Raw genomic sequence first — 23,762 nt, forward strand, 5'->3', positions numbered from 1 at the left:
CTACAAGTAACAGAAAAATGACAGGAAAATCTATCACATTCAGATTTCTTTGCAAGTGAAATAGGGTTAACTCTACTTAAAGGAAAAGAGAAACAGGAAATTGCAGACAATTAATTATGAGTATTATTTATGTAAGAAAGTTAACATGGAATTCCAATCAACAGATTCATATTCAAAGAGAAGGTTTCAGCTTTAAATAAAGATTTTGGTGAATACATAAGACGGCATTACTGAATTTTAATTTATAAACTTAAATATTCTTTAAAGACTCCTTCACATCAACTGACTTTTTTGATTAATTCATCAACTACTAGTTTTGATTCCAACAGGTAAGAGGTGTTGTACATCCTCCTATCCTCTCAACCTAACTCACACCCCTCCCACTTGCTTTTCAACCTGGTATCTTTTGGACCTCTGCCATTATGCAACTTTGTCAGGTACAATCTGGCTTTATTCCTCTCCATGGTCAGGCTATACCAGAAAGCCAATCACCTTACTTATATTCTCATTAGCATTTGGGGGCTTCCTTCCACCACAGCTATCTTGCCAATTTCCAATTCCTACCAAATGAACCATCATTGGTTCATATTCGTACGTGCCCAACCTACCACGTGCAATGAGAGAAAGCACTGTTAAATAGGCTGATTAGCGTCATGAAAATAATTCTGAGCCCTGACTTCAATTATGCTCTTAAAATGCCAAGTAATATTTAATTTTACTTACTACTCCCACTTGACTCTTCTTTTTTTACTTTACCTAACAGCTGTTTCCTAGCCTGTGTTCAAGGCCCCTCTCTCTCTTCAGCTGTCTTTCCTCTCAGTGAATGACCTACCTCTTCCTTCCAGAGAAAAGAGAAATAAACTGGCATGGACTTCCTCAGTCTCCCTCCTATCTATATCTGAATATATTTTATCCTTCCCTCCTGTCTCACATGAAGAAGTGGCTCGTTTGTTTCCATCCTCCTTCCTCACAGTATTACCTTCTTCTTCACAATGCTCCATCAATGATTCCCTTCCTTCTCTTTCTCCTCTACTCATTCCTTTAAAAACATATGCAAATCACTCCCACACATACCTTCTACAAACATGAAAAAGTTATGGTATTTATAACAAAGGTAAGAGGCTTTTTTCCTTCTTTAATACACACACACACACACACACACACGTATATTCTACTTTTCTATAAAGTGAATTTGAAAAAATCTTGAGAAAAAAGCCTAAGTATAGATGAAGAGAGCTACCATATATCCAATGCTTTACAACCTGACAATTTACGTGGGGAAAAAATCCAGAACTTGTGTTTGACTACAAACAACAATGGAGTAAATAAATACTTCATTCAACTTAAAAGTCTTAGTCAAATGACAGTTAAAACTTATTTTTTTCTAAAGTCCAATGAAGAAAAAAATTGCATTATATTTATTTGATTATATAGCCCCTTTTTCTTCAATGTGCATTCTGAGGAAAGCACTTAACAAGTTAATTCAAATACAGCATTTTTTTTTTACTGTGTACTATATAAGAAACTTCAGATTTAAAGCCAAACATCACTACTGATTCTATGTCAAAATGACTGTTTTAAAAGATTCCCACGGAAACACAAGAACATAAGATCTCCAATACAGAAAAAGTTCTAAATTAATGTCTATTTGTTAAAGGAGGACATGAAACAAAGTAAAAACTAAGACATGATTCAACTTATTCCTAGAGATGTTATCTTGATCAAGACAACATAAAGACTATCTGACATGACCACACATTTTATCAAGAGTACAATCTTAGCTGAAGAGTTTAAGAATGGGGAAGTGGCTAACTTGGCCCTAAATGCCAGACTCTCTTCATCACATGCCTTTAGGGACGTGGAACAGTTTGTCTACAGCACTACTTCTCAAAGTGGGATCCCCAGATCAACAGCATCAACATCTCCCGGAACTCTGCCAGAAATGCAAATTCTTACACCCTAACTCAGCCCTACTAAATCAGAAATGCCAGGAGTGGGACTCAGCATTTTGTGTTTTAGCAAGTTTTCCAGGGTACTCTGATGCGGGTTTTACTCAATTAAGGCACCTTTATCTTTCTAAGTAACTATTATGTGCCAGATACTATGTCAAGGCTTTGCATCATCATCTTCAGCATTACAGCCACACCACCAACAACAGCTGTTAACATTGAAGATTTACTCTATGCTAAGCACTTTGGAATCCTCATTTAATTCTCACAATAACCTTAGGAGGAGATACTGTTTTTTTTTTTCTTAAGTTCTTAATTTTAATTCCAGTATAGTTAACATACAGTGTTACATTAGTTTCAGGAGACACTGTTCTTTTACTCATTTTATAAATTAAAAAAAAAAAAAAAGTAACTTGCCTAAAACAAAACAAACCGGTAAAGGTTAGAGCCCAGATTCAAAGCCAGGCTCTAAAGCCTATATTAGTGCCATTATCATATGACATAGCCATTATCATTCTTATTCCCTCCAACAATCTTCTAATGTAAGTAATGTAACCCCCATGTTACAGATGTATAAACAGAACTGGGTTAAGCCATTTTCCCAAGATCATATAGTGACAAAAAATAATTTATATCTAAGTTTGTCTGATTTGAGAACCCACACTCTTAACCAGTCTGTTATCCGACCTAAATAAAAAACAAAAGCTATGACTGACTGAATGCCTACTACTATCAATTCTTCCATTTAACCTCCTGCTCCCCTTGCTGAATTCCTGAGTAATATTCTACACTTCAGGCAGAGGGTTAATTTAGCAGATTGGGTTAAACCAAAGAGAATCAAGCTCTGCTCCCTAGCTGAATAGAATCGGAGTGCCCAGCAGTCATACATTTCAAACTAAAACAGAAACATTAATGACATCTGTAAGGGACTGTCACAAAAGGGGATGGGGAGAAAACAAAAATGAAAATAAATACATTTTTTAACTATTACTCTGGCTTCTGTACATTAAATTAGCTATCGGACTTCAAATGCTTTGGAAAGATAACGTAGGATCAGTATATTTTGGCTCTCAAATACCGAGGAACTTAGGATATTTTTTATTCCTTATATTTCCTAGTATTTTCCATATATAAACATCTTGGATATATTCCTCTGATGAAAGTCAAGGCTTAAAGACATTCCATCCACCAAAGAGGAGCAGGTATCTTACCAGCAACTTGTTCATGGCTAACTAAACACAAACAAGTAATGATCAGAGAAACAGGAAGTAAGTACGATGGATAAGTGTAATCCATTATAATTTTATTGGAGTCCTTTGCATATTCTCTAGGGCAGGTGCTAGAACATCCTCCTACAACGCCAGAACCATTCACCTGAAGAAGGATAGCTCCGAACACGTACTGGTACTAAATTTTACATAGGTTTTTAGGAGATGTATCACTACACTACCATAGCACTTAGGGAAGAGAGGGTCAAGGGAAGTTTCAAAAATGATCATGTTATTCCAGGTCACTGCAAGTATGGAGGAGGTGTAATGGAGCTTTGGCTCCGATCCAGGGTACACCTCTAGTCTAAGAGGAAATACGCACTTTACGCGTACTTAACAGAGCTCTCCTTTTCTTTAAAAACCAAAAAACTCTTTATACCAACAGGGTTTACCAAATAGAGTTGGATGCCAGGGGTGAGGAGGAAGGTAAAGAGCAAACATGTTCAAAAATGTCTAGTCTGTAAATTCCCGGGAAATTCCTATTCACTTCCTCAAGAAAGTGTTAGGTAAATCTGCTACTATACTGACAGTCCAGAGAAACATTTGTAACATCTGATTCTTTCTTTTCATGGGAGCCTTGAGTACACTTCAAATGCTATACAGAACCCAGGACAAAGCTGGGTTCTTAAGACTCAAATTGGAATAAATACTAATTTTAGAAAAGCCTATTAAAAAGCTGAATCATACAATGTACATTAAAACCTTTGTAAAAGCACTGAAATACAAGTATTTAATGAACTTTACTTGGAGATCTAATTTCCAACTAAAGAAAGATTATGATGGGCAAGTCACAGGTATTAAGTCATTGTTAAAGGAAAAAGCAATACGTGTATAAAACCGATAACCTTTGGGTCTCAGGGCTAAGTGTAAAGAAAGATGTCCCAATGGTCAGATTTAAGGACACTTAAAATCAAGTATAACAGACTACTGTTTTTTTCTGTATATTTGATGTTTTGACATCTTTAAAAAAAGATATCCTGGCTAGCCAATCCTTAGAAGGGGGTGAGGCGGAGACATGCCTTTGATATGCAAACCAACCAATCTAAAGCTGTACCTCCCTCATCTGGGCCACGCAGCACGCCAGGATGCAATATTCTTCTGCCTTCACCATCCCAGGGCCATCTACCAGGCGATGAGGGACTACCCCTGTGAGTTCAGAGGCTGCAGAAATTATTCAACTAGCCAAATCCGAAATTGTCTATCCTGCTTTGCCATTCCTGAGGAAACTTCCATATAGCTCTATAGCCTCAGCTTTTCCCATGCTCCTGCTTTCTGCCTCCTGACCACCCTGAGGCTTCTCCACATGCCCCTCAGATATGTGCTATGCTTCCCGTTACTAGAACCTGTGAGTATAATAAACTCATTTCCCTGAGCCTCTCCTCGCCTCCTCTTGTGACTGGCCGTACAGAACACAAAATAGGCCAATCTATGCTCTTTACAAATGATTGTTTCTAAGTCGTAGGCACATCACAGAATCTAAGTTATAATTACTGAACTGAAATCCCCCCAGATTCTTGCAGACACTGGCAAATAGGAAAGAAAACTTTCTCCACTAGTACAGATTAATTGAAGGGTGCATTTCTATGTCCACGTTGGAAACTATCTTAATTTTGTCATTATTTTCCCGAATTTAACCCTGGCATAAAGGATGCCATCTGAAATGAACAAGGCTCAAAAATAAGAATAGAAATTAAATACCCACCTGTGAAGGTGTACTGGTAAGTTCCATCTTTTCCTGTGATTTCTCCTTTGCTAGTCGAGCAGCTTCTTTAAATTCCTGAAACTTTTCTGCGAACTGAATGTATAAAGACTATACAGATTAACCAAATAAAACAATAATAGGTCTCAATGCCCACTTTTACCTTGGTTTTCTTTCATTTTCTCAATAACTGACTCTTACACAAGCAACATAGCCCTCAAATCAATTACAGGTGTAATATGAGAATGAAGGTTAAAGAAAACTTATACCAAACACTTGTGTGTGACACTATCAACCACTCTGACCCTTTGCATTGAAAAACATCATAATATAATTAAGTTAGAATCTGCTGTCAGTAAGTTTACCTACGTCCTTTCTGGGTTGTTCAGACACACTTTACTAAGACCAAGGTGCAGAGTATAGGATGTCAGGAATCAGTAAGGATTAGTATACTTACTTATCATGAAGAAAACCAACTCTTTTAGGTATTTACTCATAAACATCTTAGTATTTGGAGCTTGCTTTTAACTTTTACTAGAAATAAACTCTCGTATTATGTAAGGCATTTTATTTTCAACAATACAAATAGCAACATTTATTATTATCACTAAATGACATTATTAACACTTCATTTCCAAAGATGCCTAAAGAGTTAATGTACAGCAGCAGAGAGGAAAAACATGATTCCACAAAGGCCTCTAAGTCTCATAACCACCACAAAAAAAATAACTACAGGACACGAAATGCTAATTCTTATGAACCCATAGTAATCTAGAAATGTCAGAGAGTATCTATTATTGTTTTGGAAGCAGAAACTAGTCTACCGCTATTGTCAGAGGGAGTAAGTTAAGGCTACAGAATAACCAAATTAAAAAATCAAAAATCTCTATGTAACTTAAAACACCTGCTAGAACTGCTAATAAAAATATGAAATTATAGTTCCCTCCTCAAATCCCCATATGCCAACCCTGATTTCCTTTCTCTCTTGGGGAAGAAAACTTGGGAAGGAGAGGTCATGATACCCTGACCTGTGTTGGGGACTTAGAGGAAGGTCAAAATTAAAATTGTCATTACAGCTTTCCTTCTTACTTTAAACTTGTCCCCACCACCTATAACTTGTAAATCAGGAAACTGAATCTATATTAGTATGCTTCTCCTTTTTAAATTAAGGAGATATTCTGTTCAATTAATCTGAACACAAAGCTATAAAGGTCTCATTCACACTGGTGTAAATGAAATAAAAACAAAACCATAATCAACTTCTCTTTACGTAACTTCAAGTTTTTCTTATACTCATCTAGCATTCCAAAGTAATGTTTAAAACCTTTTGAAACTTCATAAAGGCTCACACCATTGCTAATTTTTATAGGCTTGGGTTTTCATGGTAACAAAACACAACTTATTAAGCACTCTAACTATCCAAGCATAGTTGCAATTTTCCTCATACATCAGCCTTAGGAGACCAAATATTTCTCTCAATGCCCCTAGAATTGCCTTCAGAGCCTTCTCAAAACCCTTATAATGCTTTGATTCACTTATGGTTTTTAATGATAAAATAAGCCAGAATGAATCCATGCTTGCTTCATTTGTGTAAAAGATTATAAATTCCTCGGGGTCCCCCAAAGTCTACAAAGCAGCAATACTGGTCTCCAAGGTAGCTTGGAAAATAAATCATGACTTTGTCATCTTTCAACAAAAACATTCTGAAGAGACGGATCATCTAAACATGAACTCTTGAAGTCAAGTCTAGTGAATAAATTAAACTAGACTTCAAGAGCTACTGTCCATCCTCTTTCACAACACCAGGAATCACTGTCAGTAAGGTTGGTCAAAGTATACGTTAACTTTAAAGAGGAAAAAGACAATTTTTGAAATATAAAAGCCATTTCCAGAAAAAAGATCAAATGAAAGGATAAAGCATAATTGACAGGATTTAATTAACTATTACTTTACCATATTAGCTAGCTGCCCAGTAACCTCAAAGATTTGACAATAACTTAGTCAAAATTACTTAGACTCAAAAACCATTTTATGCAAGTTTATTGGAGAAATCAATCCACAATTTAGTTTCTGTGTTGACAAGAAATTTATCAAGTGTAAGCTAATTATAGTTTTAACTTTTTTTTTTTTTGCTATAGACTTTAAGAGACAATTCCAAAAGAAAGCTCCAAAAAGCTTCCACCTGAGTAACGGCAAAAGTATTAGAATAAATGTGTAATTTCCTAAGGGGATTATTTATGGAGTGGCAATGCTCAACTGGATGCCTGTGTCCTTGTTACACCAAAAGACTGAATCTAACTCTTACCTTCACTACAGCTCAAGAAAATGTATTTAGAGCACACGATGGGTGTAACAGAAACCAAATCAGGTAACACTTGTTCATGTTAATCATCCTATTGGGGATGGACTTATAATCGTGAAGGCAAAACTTAAAATATCCTTAAAATTGGCCCCTAAACTATAATTTATATCAAAAAGATAACAAAAACATATGAAAACAACGGTGTTAGGGAATGTATACAACCAAAACAAATAGAAACAAAGATTACTTCAATTACTGAGCTATCTATTTGCCTGAGTCAATAAATACTCACAAAAAACATGTTTTTAAAAAGAACTCATTTAAGAATCCGAATGATTTCTATAATGAATAGCTTACGGTTTCACGTAAACATGAACAGTATGTATCTTCAAGAGCCTGATGACCCTGAATCCAAACAAGAACAACCCCCAAAAGGGACCAGATCCCCTGTATACCAAATTCTATGTCAAATGTTCCAAATGTGGTGTTACCCTTTTATGGAAGGCTTCAAAGAGAGAAGCTTAAAGCATAAATCTTTGGGTCTGGTGAGCATAAAATTGCAAGAAAAAAAGTGATGAATCCTCATCTCCTTGATCATCTTCTTATCCTGGGAGAGTTTCCTTACATACTCTTTCTGTGTGACACAAGATTTCAGGACACTGGTGGTATGAACACTGCACGGTGCTGCTTACAAGCAGGACAACTGTTTTATTTCCAATATTTATTAGCCTGGTGATGTTCTGTATTTTATTGGCCTTTCTGGCCACAGTAATTCACTTGGTCAGTATGTTCCAAGAACTCTTCATGTGTTTATGAGATCTCACTCTGTACTGCATTAGAGAGTTGGGAGTAATTCTCACCCAGATAAAGCACCATTTTTCCTAAACAAAGTAATTTATGTGTGCCTACACTCAAGTCAAAAAGCTGAAATCTTTATCACTATCAGCTTAAGTTTTCACAACTCAGAAAAGCTTGGTGTCTACCTACTTGCAGACCATCTCCACTAAGGGTGCTAATCCCTCAGCAAAGTCCATTCTGAAGTGATAACCCCTAACTTTCAACCACACAAATACTTCTCTATCAATGGTGACCATTTTCAATGTGTACAATTAATTTTCCAATTGACAGTGGAATCCAATGGTCTCTCACTTCTTGCTTTAAAGTCACTACAGTTGTTCTGAGAATATTAATCAAATTTCTTCTGTATTTTATACTTTTCATTTGCTATTATTTATTTAAGACGTCTGACTTGAAGAAGATTTCCACTTGATTTTTATGAATTAACTTACTTTTGAAAGATGGTGCTCAGAGGAGAATCCCAGTCCATAAACAGTGTTTGCCCGGCTATCGGCCCACTGGCCAAACTTCTGAGATGTTTTAGTAAATGTCATGTTTGGGGTGATGGTGCTATTAATTATTGCCTGAAAAATAAGACGAGGATGAGTAACTAGCCAAAAACTAGAAAAATTTAAACATGGGACGATTTAGTTCCATAAAAACTTAGGATTTCTAATGAGTCACAACATTAAATATATAAAGATAGCTATAGAAATAGTTTTTTTAAATAAATAAATCTTTTAACATTTATTTATTTTGCACAAGTGAGAGAGAGAGAGAGAATATGAGTGGGGAGGGCAGAGGGAGAAGCAGACTCCCCGCCAGCCTCTCAGGGAACCCGATGTGGAACTCGATCCCAGGACCCTGGGATTATGACCTCAGCTGAAGGCAGACACTTAACCGACCGAGCCACCCAGGTGCCCTAGAAATAGTTTTTAACATTATAAGTGACAGTGTAGAAATATGGTAACTAATAGAGCTATAAATATAGGGTATTCTATCAAAAATTCCAACACTTTACAATCAATAAGTATTCCAATGATGTAAAAAATCTTAAAGAGTTTTTAGCGTGGTCAGTTTCTTTCCTTTGATCTTATAAGATCATTATCTATTAATTTTGAGTAGAACTCCCTGGAAGCAAGTAGGCTTTAATAGTTGTTTCTTTAAAAGTAAGGCCCTACCCTCCAAAGAATCTTTCAAAAATGAATATATCAACAAGAAAAAAATTTTATTTGTATGCTAATTTTCTAAAATTCATAATCAAGAGTTTTCTTAAAGCTGACTTACTTAAATATATTATGATACAGAAAGACTTTCAATCATTTAGTACTTTTTCCTTTACTCAAGGGAAAAACAAACCCCTAAATATATACTTTACTTCTTTTCTCATAAAGTGGTATAAATTCATGATACAGATAATCACTATCATTTCTGTTTAACACCTAGTTTCTTAGAAAACTACTATGTTAGTGTATTATTAAATATTAATTTTGGTGATCTCTATAATAAATCCCAACTATTATTATAACATACTAACTGAAGTATATTCCCTCTGCCAGTAACGCAAAAGTATAAAATCAGTTTTAGGTAAGTATTTTAATGCTCTCCAAAATTGAGATTACAAAGTGATTCCAGTAATTAAAAAAAAAAAAGTTACCTAATTCATAAGCAGTCATTTGAACGACTAAATGTGGAATGAAAATCAAGCATTTTCAGAGCAAAGCTAAAGCTACTGACCATGTGAGCAGTATGAATATAAATATTTATGAGCTATGCACATATTGATGAAGTTACAATAAATGTAGGACACTTATCCTACTAAAGAAGACAGCAAAAGAAAGAGTGGTCCCTTGCTTTCTGTCACAAACAGCAGAGATGTTGGCTATTGTTCTATGAGAGTCCCTATCCTCGATTAAGCATGTTTACCTCTGACAAAATGTATATACTCATACTTCCTTTCCCTTCAATTCAAAAGCTCTTTTTCCTAGCATGTCGTTTTAGGATTACGTGAAATGTGGCTAACAAGTGCTCTAACTTGCAGGCTGTCATGAAATGAAAGACTAAATGGGAAAGAATATATTAACAAATGGTAAGGAATTTGGTTATGGAATCATTTGGTTAGCTTTTGGTCAGCTTTTCTAACTGAGTACCTATTAAAGGCCAAGCACAATTCTAGAGCCTTGGAATGTAATGAGAGGCAATGTACTGTGGATTACTTCTACAAGAGGAATTCGTCAATGAACAAATAAATAGCTGACAAATTTAATTTCAGGGTGTTCAGTGCTGTGAAGCCCCTAAGAACAGCTGGCGGTAGAGTCTGAGAGCCTCGAAGGCAGGGACTGGCAGGTACTACGTTAGATTTGGTGGTCCTTAAGTGTTCCCTGAAGAGGGTGCTTTTGAGCTGGAATCGGAGTGTTTTCAAGGACGGAAGGGCATTTTACATGTGACCCAGTAACTCTCAGTATGTGAGGTAGCAAGAGGTTTTATGGGCATCTAAGAAAACTGACCCATCTGCTGTTGGTCACAGACCTTCAGTTTTAGCTATAGCAAGTGAACTTCATGCTTTTAAGAGTTCCACTTTCACCCTCATTTTGAACCTTTCCTTGCCTCCACTTTTCCTGGGATTTCTTGTATGGAGATTCTTTAATTAGAAAAACTTTAAAAGGATAGATGACCCCACCCTTTAAAAAAAATTATTCATTATAATTCTTTAACTAGAATGCTTTGAACTGTTTGAATATGAATCCACTTAGAAGAAAAATCTTAATTCTTTAAAATAAATTTGTGTCTCAATCCCAGAGTTCCTGTCCTTTCAAGGAAAAGAGGTAAAAATGCTGTGTCATTACAGATTGTTGAGGGCCCTTATTCTGGCCCTCCGCCATGCTGATGTCTCTGCAGCTTGATTAGAAAACCTTTAAGCAAACTTTACAGTAAGGGCACTAAATGAGAACAAACGGACATTTTCTAATCAGGGGCACCTAAGGGCTTTCCAACTCATCATGCAGTGCAGAAATAGAAGTGGCGGTGGGGAGCAGAAAAAACACTCATTTACCCACAAGTAAACCACTCCTGCTTGTCAATAAACAACAACTGCAGCAGGGAACTGCAGTAGCTACCAGCATCAGTTTTAAAAAGTAACTAGGAGGGTAGATTTTGTTAAAATAAACAAAACGAAACCTTGTTCACAAGAGCTATTTAAGAGTCTAATGATTACAAGCTGCAAAGTATATTCAAAAACGGAAATGCCAACAGCAATAGATCCTATTGCTTGAGAACGAAGAACACATGAGAGTTATTTAATCACGTGGGACAAGGTAATACTTTGGTTGAACTTTATTCCATTTAACTCTCCCATCTAATAAATGATGTCTTTTCTGTGGTTGGGGCCAAGAGGGAAGCACAGATTATAGAGAACAGAAAGTTCTAGTCAGGGAAAAGAAATAAATTAATATTTAAGTGTCTGAGATCATAACAATTAAAATCTGGTGATTTCACTAACAGTTACAAAATATGACAAAATTATTCTTCATTGAACACGTTTTATAAGGGCACCTGGGTGCAATCGGTTAAGCATCTGCCTTCAGCTCAGGTCATGATCTCAGGGTCCTGGGATCGGGCTCCAAGTCGGGCTCCCTGCTCAAAAGGGAGTCTGTTTCTCCCTCTGCCTCTGCCCACGCCCCTCATGTCATTCTCTCTCTCAAATAGATAAATTAATAATCTTAAAAAAAAGTTTTATAGAAATTAACTATTACTATTTCTCAAGTCCTATTTTTTTTTTTTGAAGATTTTATTTATTTATTTGACAGAAAGGCAGCGAGAGAGGGAACACAAGCAGGGGGAGTGGGAGAGGAAGAAGCAGGCTCATAGCGGAGGAGCCTGATGTGGGGCTCGATCCCAGAACGCCAGGATCACGCCCTGAGCTGAAGGCAGACACTTAACGACTGAGCCACCCAGGCGCCCCAATATTTCTCAAGTCCTTAAATTCTCCAAGTAAAAATGAAAGAGAATCAATTCTTCTGGGTTGTTTTTTTTTTTAAAGATATATTTATTTTAGAGAGAGAGAGACAGAGAAAGACAAAGCAGGTGAGGGGCAGAGGGAAAGAATCCTCAGATCCCCATGGAGCAGGGAGCCCAATGCACTGCTCAATCCCAGCATCCATGAGATCTTGACCTGAGCCAAAATCAAGAACCAGCTGCTCAACCGACTGAGCCACTAGGGTGCCCCGAGAATCAATTATTCTAATAAATACATATTAGGCATGTATGTACAAAATAAGGTGCCAACAGCCCCTGGACTTCTGTAATCTAGTTAAGGAGATAATGAGTGAGTGCATGAAAAAAAACGAACTCCAAGTTGAACATTATCTTTTGTTCCCCAAAACTACTAGACAATACAAAACCAATAGCCTAAAAATATTAATAGTGATAACAAAAGCAGTCAGTGTTTGCATACTGATTACTATACACCCTTTAAGTGCTTTTGCCTACGTTAATTTATATAATCCTCACAACAATCCTGTATGTAATGATATAGGTATTTTTATTAGTTCCTTTTCACAGATGAGAAAATTGAGGTGTGAAGACATTAAGTCTCTTGTTCTAGGTCACCTGGCTAGTCAGCAGTTGACTAAAATTCAAACCAGATAGTCTGTGCCTACAGTCTGTGCTCTTAACCCTTACACTGAACTGCTACAATTTCTGGGAGTTGAAAGGCCTCATGGCTTCAAAAAAGCTTAAAGGAGAAGAATGGAGCCCTCATCTTTCTATATACATTATATCCAGAATCCAATGTCTGGTATTTCTGTATCTCTCTGTGCTATTCAAAATTCATTGATGAAAAAATGGAATTTCCCCCCTTTGAAATGCATACTAACTACAAGACACTGATGGAAGTGCTCTGCAGATATTAACTCATTTAATCCTTACTAACACCACTAATGAGGTGAGAACAATGAGGCTCAGAGAAGTAATTTGCCCAAAATCACTTAGTAGATGGTAGAGCTGAGATATGAACCCAGGCAGCCTGTGCTCTTAAACACTATACCATCTGCTTCTCCTAAAAATAAAAACTTAGGTCTTGTCCATATACTTTTCTTCAGAATAAGGGATGTCAGCTTTAACGGTGACAGTGACCAGACTTCATACCAGTCAGGGATTCTGAATTGCCTACTAATGTACAGAAGTGTATGTGAAAAGAATTCTAGTTCCTTACTAGATTATGTGCTCCACAAGAGTAGAAACCGTGTCCATTCTGTTTACCACTGTATTCATAGCACCTCACATAGTGCCTGACATGTAATTGAGATGCAATGAATATTTATCAAATAAACTAACTTAAAATTTGTAGAATATTTTGTTAGGTAACTCAATACAAATAAGGTGGTCAATCCAAGTAACTTAGTAGACAAAAAATGTTTCTACCTTTAAGAATGATCAATTTTTGTTTTTTAAAGTTAAGTTTTTAAAACTCAAAAGGAAATACTGTATTTTAATAAAGACAAAAATCCTCCAAATAAAACAGAAAATGCTCTACTGCATAAAACAGCAAGATTATTTAAAGTAAATGTAACTTACCTTTGAGCCATCTAAACTGATTATCCTGTACACATTTCTTGTGCTGTCATAGAAATAAGACACAGTAACTGCGTGCTTGCTGGTGGGTACCCAGTTCTTCTTTGTGTTTGGGTCAATCTGGAAGACATGAGCTCGAGTGCTGAAGATGGGTTGTTCCCTATAGGGCAAAAAATAAAATGACGGATTGAGAGCAGGTAATTTTATCCCACTGGACAACAGACATGAAAACTGTGAGGATGATTCCACCTAACCCAAAACTCCCACATGCCCCAAAATAAGAGGAACACTGTTTCAGTTCTGGAATATTCTAAGTACTCAATCATAAGCTTCTTTAAAACAATTACAGTCCATCCTCATTATTTGTAGATTTTGTATTTGCAAATCTTTCTACTCACTAAAATGTATTTGTAACTCCAAAATCAGTACTTAAGGTACCTTCTTAGTCTTTTGCAGTGGAAGGATGTGAATCACCTGACACATATGTTTCCATCTGAGGTTGATCAAGGAAACACTTTGCCTTCTTGTTTCAACTCTCATACTATAAACAAGTGCCCTTTTTGTGATCTATTTAGCACCATTTATTTCACATTACTGTGCTTTGCACTGGTGCTTTCTCTGTTTAAAACAGCTCCCAAGCATTGTGCTGAAGTGCTGGTTCTTAGGTGCAAGAAGGCTGTGATTTGTCATATCGAGAGGAATATGTTATATAAGTTTTGCTCAGGCATGAATTACAGTGCTGTTGGCCACGAGTTCAATGGTAATGAATCAATAATACATATTAAATAAAGTGTCTTTAAATACAAACACACACAAAACAAGGTTATGTATTGACTAATGAAAATATGACCAGAGGCTTGTAGGAACCTAACCCTGTATGTCCCCTGGGAGCAATCATTCAATATTTGACAATTCAGTGTGCGTGGGGCCTTTATAGAACACAACTACTGCAAATAATTAGAACTGACTATATCCCATTAAGGTACAAGAATTTTATATTAGACCCTCACTAGGTTAAAATTTTTTACCCATTTAAAACATTATTTTGGTAATATATAAATAACTTACTGAGAAACTTTACTTTCAATATAATCTCTACTTTATTAAAAAGTATATGGAAAACAAAGTAGCTCACAACCACAGTATCTTTTATTGAGATTAAGTAGGGCCTTAAAGATATACAGATTTTAAAATAATTTTAAGAACGAAAGCTATTAAAAAATGTGTATTCAAAATATCATTAGTTTATTTTACAGTCTGGAAAACAAGCACGCAATGATCCGTATGCAACAGAAGCATTATAATGCAATATCTTCCAAGTTCTGAGTAGAAGTTCTTCTGGAAAACCCTTTAACAGGCTTTTTTTGTTTTGAGCCCAAATAAAGCTCATTTCTTTCAATTGCACATCTTTCTTTCCTAAAGCTGCTTAAGGTCCTAAAGAGAATTTTAACCAGTATTAAAGGTTTAAAATTTTAAATTTAAAGAAAGGAGAATATAGAAAAGGGAGAAATTAGAAAACAGGCAAGGCAAATCTGGGTCCTTGGCAACATGACTCTTCAGGTTAATAATGGGCTGGTGTCACATATGCCCATGCTCTGCTTCAGCCCTTGGACAGCAGGTATGAAAGGGAGGTACCTTTCCTGTAAGTAACCTGCCTCTTCCCAGCTTTATTTCTGGAAATGTCCATAACAGCTTTTCTTATGAAATGAATATCTTTTGAAGGAACTGATATATTTTATGCCATTCCCTGAAAACTGAAGCAGAAAGCCATCATTTCTGACTTAACTCACATTATATATAGATTCATCCAATAAATAATTATTAACAATCTGGCAAGGCATTGTGCCTGGATGGAGAATTCTTCTGAATTGGAAGTAGGCCTTATTCATTCCCTGTTTCCCCGCCTTCAATCCTTCAATTTTTCAATGAGGCTGATGCTATACTTGGGTTACCTTCCAAAAGGCCCTGCAAACCTCGAATTTTCTCTTCTTCATCTTTCAATTAAAGTTCTAGGTGTAAGTGTAGTTGGTCAGCCTGACTGTAACTAGTTCCAATACACAGGAAAACCCAATCACACAAAACTGTATTTATTAAGGCATAGAAGGAAGGGAAGTAGGAATTCTAGTCTTTACTAACAACTCCCCCCACTCTTGACAGGGAATAAATTTCTAAATAGTGCAGGATATTGCAATGTATGTATTTTATAAAAAATTAAAACAGTTAAGGAGCAACCTGAGTGACTCAGTCAGTTAAGCGTCTGCCTTTGGCTCAGGTCATGATCCCGGGGTCCTAGGATCGAGCCTCACATAGGGCTCCCTGCTCAATGGAGAGTCTGCTTCTCCCTCTCCCTCTGGCCTCCCCCCAACCCAGCTCATGCACAAGCTCTCCCACTCTCTCTCTCTCTCTATCTATCTCAAATAAATAAATACAATCTTAAAAAAAAAACTAAAATAGTTGAGACAATGATACTACTTTTTACAAGCCTTTTAACCAGTCCTTATCAATGGAAATCCAACGTTGTGAGTCTAATACTTTCCACATTTTAATTCAGACAATTATATTAATCTGCACAATTAATCCACACCACTTAATTCCCTCTGAATAAAAATCTTTTACAAGTGTGCCTTATGAATTTCAATATCAACTAAGTACACTGCTTTTCTTCAATTCTGTCCTGAATAGGTGATTTCTTAAAATTATAATTTAAGATTTCTGTGGTCAAAAGCCTATCAAAGTCTAGATGAAAAAGATGAGGAAAATAATGTCACTGCTGACACAGGGAACAGGGTTCCTAGAAGTAATGAGTAAGTTACCACATCTGTCAAGGTACACTAATAAATGGATCAGACTTCTACTGAATACCTACTACATGCCAAAAGCAGAGAGACAGCCCCTGCCCCTAAAAAGTTCAATTTGATGAGGGAAGACAAATGTCAAAAAAAAAAAAAAAAATGCTTTTCACCATGATACATTCTCTGAAATTAAGTGACTGAGAGCTACCATGGAGAAATTGATATCTAGGTAGAGTGTGAAACAAAGGCCGGTATGGTGGGAAGAAGGCCCCGTACACTGGCGTGTGTAGTGAGTACGACTGCCTTTGAAGAATAAGGCTAAAGAGAGAAGCCAGTTCATGGGGGTCCCCTCCAGAAACTACTGAGAGATTGTAAATAAAGAACAGCTCTGCATTTTAGAAAGATACATTTGGCAGCACTGAAGCAGATGGATGGGAGGGAAACAAGACTGGACATAGGACAGCTGGTCGGACCCTCATAAAAGAAACGCAAGTATTAGAAACAAAGACGAAGGAGGTTAGGGAGTGAGATAAAGACGTGAGGAGGGATTAAAGGTAAATTTAGAAAACAGAATCAGTGAGATTAAGTAACACACTGGCTGTAGGGAGTGTTTCTCAAATGGGGGTGATTTGTCCCCCGTGGGACATTTCACAACGTCTGGAGACATTTTTGGTTGTCACAACTGAAGGAGATCACTATTGGCATCTAATGGGTAGAAGCCAGGGATGTTGCTAAACATCTACAGTCCACAGAACAGTCCCCTACAAGAAAGGGTTATCCAGACCAAAACATCCATAGTGCCCCTAGCCAGGACGGGAAACGGAAAGTAAAGTCTGGGATTGGGGGAGGAGGAAATGGGAGAGGATGAGCTCAGTTTTGAACAGTTCAGATGCGTATAAGGGTTTGCATATAAACTGTCAGGACAGGAACTTCAAAATATTAGTTTGGAGTGCAGCAGAGAAAACCGGGCTGGAGTAAAAAGTTGGGGGAGTCATCAAGAGATCATATCACTAGTCTGGTTAAGATACATTTCAACAACACTAAGCATGTGGATAAATTTCATTTTAGAGAAAAGCTGTAGAAGCAGCAGTAGAAAAACTATACCTGAAATCTTCAAGCTCTTATTTAAGAGGACCCGTAAAGCATTTGAAACTTACTGTCCCAAGAGCCCAAGTGTTAAAGTTAATACTTTTTCAAATAAACTGGATGGCATTCATCAATAAAGGTTAGACACACTACTTCCTCCTTCACAGCAGTTCATACATATACTAACTGCATCAAATACCGTTATTTCCCAAAGTATATTCTATGGAACAGTCCTAGAAATAAATGTTCCATGTTTAAGTAAGTTCTGCAAACACTGTTGTGCCCCATTCTGAAACACTAATGTACAATAGTATATTGAAGACCCTAAGAAGTCCTGTAGGAAAGAAACCCATTTACGCCCGAATAACCCAGCATGTGGCAAAATTATGTGATCCCAGAATTCTTTTCCATGTAACACATTAACATCTCATAGGACTTATATTTATAACCACAATGGTCTGTCTGGATATTCTGCCATTTTTACTGACATTATTTATTGTCACTAGAAAACATATATAAAAGATCCAATACAAAAATTGAAGCCTTTTTAGTAATGGCTACAGTATTTCTTAGATAGTTGTTTGTTAACAACATTCAAAGTAACTCTTTTAAGGAATTAATCTAAAAATCAGTTTTGAAAGCAAATACATTTTGGCATGAAACGCTTTAAACTAGCTTAAAGAAACAAAACTAAACAGATACAAACACCACACACACACACACACAACTTTAATCCTAGAGAATCATCTACTTTGTCATTTCTTACACCAATAATCAGGACAATGAGTGATTCAAATGACCTATTATAAGAAAAACTTATGGGAGTATTTTCCAGTTGGCTCATAAAATAATACTAAGAAGCCGGTATAAGAATAATTCTGAAGTTTTTCATCTTGGGCTAAAACCCAGCAAAAGTACTATAAGCAGTAATCAACTCCAAAACTTAATATGGATGTGAAAAACTAGAAGAATGAAAGCATAAGATGACCTGAGAAAAACGTAGTAAAATCAGAATTTTGTTTTAAAAACAAGGTTCATTCAAACTCATTAGAATTGACATAAAGAATTATTGTATTTAACTTGGGCAATCTCGGTAATAAGGAAGAAATAAGTACCATGAAAACTGAAGTAAAACAGTGAGACCATTTGCCGAAGATATATATAAACTCTAGATCCAGAAAAAAAGGGAAAAAGTTAACATTTGTCATCTGGATAGATTCGATTTAGAAAAACTCAATGATAATGCTTTTTAAAAATTATTACTGAAATCTGTATTTTTGCAAACATTATGCAATAAATCTATGTTCTAAGGAAGTGCAAAGGTATGGGTCCAATATTAACAACCAACCTCATGGGAAGAAAAAGAAATTATGCATTCCTTAGTTTGTTTGTTTGTTTGTTTGTTTGTTTGTTTGTTTTTTTAAAGGCTCCACACAAAGTCTGGAGCCCGACTCAGGGCTTGAACTCACAACCCTGAGATCAAGACCTGAGCTGAGATTAAGAGTCGGAGGCTTAAGCAGTAGAGCCACCCAGGCGCCCCTCCTTAGTCTTCTTTTAATGTTTAACTTACAAATATTCTTTTTCATATATGTAAGTACAATTAAATATTGTAGCAAAGGGATATAAAGAAGGTTAGGGTTTCAAATAATTCCTTGAGTTTCTAATTTTTCAAAAAAAAAAAAAAGGTAGCCTGATAGGAATTTAAGAAACAAGGTAAATAACCCTTTCCACTGAGAGTCTGACACTGTTACAAACATTGTCGGCCGACTCTCCACCAACTATTCTTCAGCACTCCCTCCTTACATATTCTGGATTTGTTCTGGTGCTCTAACCCTCCTCCACATGACTATGAACTTCACTAGAGTAAGTAATCAAGGCAATCCCACTCTTCTTTCCAGGAGTTCCTTTGGGAACGGACCTCTGAAGCAATTCAGGTCAGTGAGATAACCAGGGAACGTTTGCTGGAAGCTTCTGGGTACGCACACAAAGAGAGTCACACATAAGGGAGGGATGCAGTGACAGTGGCCCTGAAGGAGTCATCTTACTGGGAGGCAGCTAACCTGAGAACAAAGCCAATGCTGTTTGCTAAGAATAGCAGATGGAAAGACAAAGGCACTGCTTCCTTGATTGTGCCATTGACTCAATGAGTCAGCCTCCAGGCTTCTTATGGGATAAAACAAGTTTCCTAATAGTTCCAGGCAGTTTTCATTTTAAAAATTATACAATGATAATTGAAGAAAGAGGTTTACATAAAATAAAACCTACCATGAAGTGCCCCCCAATAAAATGCAATTTAAGGTCCTCCAGAACTTCTGGCTATCTAGCTGTAGGCTGGTCATTCATTAACTTCATAACACAACCCCACAGCATACATAATTAGATTTGGGGAGCCTCATTTAAAATTCTAGAGGTAATCAATAAAATTCATAAGGCTAACCACATTGAGAGGAACAAATGTGAAACAAATGTGGGAGGAACAAATGTGAAAATGGCAAAAGTTCACTATCGATTGACTTTCTGCTGTAAGAATTTAATATCCAAAGCTTTTAATCAAGAAATAGTATAACACATATTAGAGATAGAGAGGTAACTACCAAGAGAAATAACAGTTGGAAGCTTTAAAAGCAGTTGTCTCTAGTGATGGGGCTAGATGAAGGAAAAAATGAGATAGGGAACTATTACTTGTCTATATAAACCTTTAAGTATTACTTATTTTTTTTAACCTTGCATAGGTACTAAGAAGACTTTTTTAAGTGGCACTGTGGAGGAAACTACATGTACATCAAAATTAACACCGAGAAAAGCATGTTTCAGGGGCCACTTGCAAAGACTGCCAAAGAACCACCAAGTAAGTGACAAATTTTAATAGCTTGGAACTCAACCTACTAAACAGTACATGATACAAAGGTATTCCTATTATTCATAAAGAGGAATAAAGAGAAAGGAGGAGAGAAGCAGAAATCCAAACGTGCCTACCTGCAGGATTGAACTGCTGAAGGTATGTCTACTTCCTGGTGAAAATACTCTCATGAGAAGTAAATACACAGAAAGTAAGATAAGAAACATTCTACTGTCAGCTCAATTTTTGGAATTTGAGAAGCTGGGTAGTACTTAAGGCCTAAAGGACATGGGAAAGGATAAGACAGGGAATGAACAGGGGCGCCTGGGTGGCACAGCGGTTAGCGTCTGCCTCCGGCTCAGGGAGTGATCCCGGCGTTGTGGGATCGAGCCCCACATCAGGCTCCTCCGCTATGAGCCTGCTTCTTCCTCTCCCACTCCCCCTGGTTGTGTTCCTCTCTCGCTGGCTGTCTCTCTCTCTGTCGAATAAATAAATTTAAAAAATCTTAAAAAAAAAAAAAAAAGACAGGGAATGAATAGACACCAATGATCATTGAACTTCAGGTGTAATTGGTGAAGAACTTCGTTTCAGTGCCAGTGGGGATGGCAAAGAATGTCTTCAGACAAACCAGAACTCAAGCACCTGAACTGCCTCAACGGAATTATCCAGCACAGGTAATAATGTAAATTGTAACTCTGGATTATCGGGGAACTGGTTTAATTCCACCTCCCCACAGACCCACATAAGAAACATCTTATTGACTGACATAGCTGTTTTGATGCTGCTCAAAGATTACAACTGCGTACTACCAACTATGTATTTTCATTGCCATGTTATGTATTTAACAGCTGAGTGTGTAGATATGTGGAACACTCTCTTAAAAAAATGCATGCTTACTTTGAGGGAAGCAAGAGATTATTCTAGTAATGGCTGCCCAACGCATAGTTGAACTACAAGAACTCCATCTAGTGATGAACCAAAAACATAGCAGGCACATGTTTTTTAAAACTTCAATTGTTACTCTTTCACAAATCCCAAACTGTAAAGTGCCATAGCTATAACCCAGGTATCAAAATGTGACACCAACAACTGCAAAACATCTTTTCTACAAGAATTTTTTAGAATTGTCTGATCTCTTAAATTGTATGATTTTTAAAATTTGAGTTCCTTGGTCTTTTAATTGGTTAAATAGCCATTCAAATGAAAGGTGTTTTTTTTTTTTTTAGAAAATTATTGTTTGCATCACAACAATTTAGCATTAGAAATTTTCACGACATCAAATATTTGATTAATTGACATATCTGAAGAATACAATCAAATTAAAATTTTCCATTTGGAATTTAAGATTATTAAATTATAAAACTATACTTAAACAGTAACACTGTTTATATTCTTTCTATACCACCCCTCATTTTAAGAGTGGTTTTTATCAATCTTACTCCTTTCATCAGGCCACAGCACTAGTTACTTTTTTTTAAAGATTTTATTTTTTTATTTGTCAGAGAGAGAGCGTGAGAGAGCACAAGCAGGGGGAGTAGCAGGCAGAGGGAGAAGCAGGATCCCCACTGAGCAAGGAGTCTGGTGAGGGACTCGTTAGCCGAAGTTAGACCTTAACCGACTGAGCCACCCAGGTGTCCCAACAGTACTAGTTATTAAGAGACTTTAGTACTTCTTTACCTTGGGCACGTAGCTACAGTAGCTACATTTAAAACACCAAGAGATACGACAAAATTTACAGTAAAGAGCAAGCAAACCCACTCTATATATTTTAGCAATACCTTCAATGCCCAAGGAACCTGACTTGCTATTTATTAAATAGCTGCCGAGTGACATCATCTCTTCCCCTCCTCCTCCCCATTTTAAACCCCATCCATTTCAAATAAAATACTGGATGTTTAAAAATATATCAAGAGGTATTCCTGATAAACTCGTTACATTTAAAGTTAGTATTGTATTTGCAATTCTATTAGACTTTCCACGTTCTTCTCTTCCCAGATTATTTCCACTAAATAAAGTTAAATTGTGAAAACTGAAAATATACACTAGGAAAATCTAAGGAAAAAAGCCTCTTATTGAGAATTTAATTCTTGTTAAAATAGGTGGTGCATTCCTAAAAATCTAAAATAATTTTCTAGTAGACATCCAATTCCTCAAAACTTTACAAATGCGTTAAACATTAGAAGATTAAGTTCTCATACCAATTAATATTTCAAGGAACAGTATTACTCTTAGGTACTCTTTTCCTGTACTCCTACTACAAACTAACCAAGTGGACACTCAATCCATATAGTATCTGAAGTAGCTATTCTAAAAAATAAATCCAGATTGAAGAGAAAGATTTGAAGGTACTGTGGCAAAATGTTAATGTTTGCTACATTTGAATAGTGGTTGCATGAATATTACATTATTCCCTGTATTACTGTGAATATTTTAAATTGCTCAAAACAAATAAAACCTCACACCATTTCTCTAGAATTTTTAGTGGTACTGTGAAATCTGAATTATCAGCCACGTTTTATACATATAGATCATTCATTTTAACTGCTATGTAAAATTTTATGCTATAATTAGAGCTGCACTGCCCAATATGGTAGCTACTAGTCACACAACTACCAATTACTTGAAATACAGCTAGTGCAATTGAGAAAGTAAATTAGTTTAGATTTTTTGATACCCAAATCAGTTATTTAAACACATTTAAGCATGTATGGAACACTTGGGAATGTGAATCTACTATTTCAACTGTACTTTTAATGAAATTTAAATTCAGATCAAGTACTTCTGATAAAAACTTTAGCATCCAAACAGAGATGTGCTCTAAGTGCAACTACATAAGGGATTTCAAAGACTTGGTATGAAAAAAGAATATAAAATAATGATTTTTTAAAATATTTTGTTTACTTGAGAGAAAGAGAGAGCACACAGAGGCAGAGGGAGAGGGAGAAGCTGACTCCCCGCTGAGCAGAGAGCCCGGACAAGGGGCTCGATCCCACATGACCTGAGTCAAAGGCAGATGCTTAACCGACTGAGCCACCCAGGCATCCGAGCCCAATGATTTTTATATTAATCACGTTAAAAAGATAGTATTTTGGTATATTGTGGCAAAATGTATTAAAATTGATTTTACCTTTTAAAAACTTTAAGAGTAAACTTAAAATTATACATTATGTTCATATTGTATTTCTAGTGGAAAATAATGGAGTATTTTATGTAACCATTTCCTTACTGATAGACATACAGGTTCTAATTTTTATACTATTACAAAGAATGCCCCTGTGTGTTTACTTGAGCACACATTCAAGAAGATATACTAGAATTCCTGGTCACAGGGGAGGAGCCATAGCATATTTCCAAATTACTCTTCACAGCACATGTACCAATTTATATTCTAATAGTCTTAGATAATTTCCTCCCAACAC

General features: G+C 36.3%; 1 protein-coding gene across 1 annotated transcript in view; it reads right to left on the reverse strand.

Moving 5' to 3' along the window:
* HOMER1 (homer scaffold protein 1) overlaps positions 1–23,762 on the reverse strand; it is a 122,559-nt gene that overhangs the window by 61,351 nt on the left and 37,446 nt on the right. Inside the window, exons 2-4 of the mRNA XM_026498731.4 lie at positions 13,630–13,786; positions 8,508–8,639; positions 4,920–5,012 (exon numbers count right to left, since the gene is read on the reverse strand). Coding sequence (XP_026354516.1) covers positions 4,920–5,012; positions 8,508–8,639; positions 13,630–13,786 — 382 coding nt within the window. The remainder of the gene's footprint in view (positions 1–4,919; positions 5,013–8,507; positions 8,640–13,629; positions 13,787–23,762) is intronic.

Source organism: Ursus arctos, unplaced genomic scaffold, assembly GCF_023065955.2.
Source record: "Ursus arctos isolate Adak ecotype North America unplaced genomic scaffold, UrsArc2.0 scaffold_5, whole genome shotgun sequence".
Taxonomy (NCBI): Eukaryota; Metazoa; Chordata; class Mammalia; order Carnivora; family Ursidae; genus Ursus; species Ursus arctos.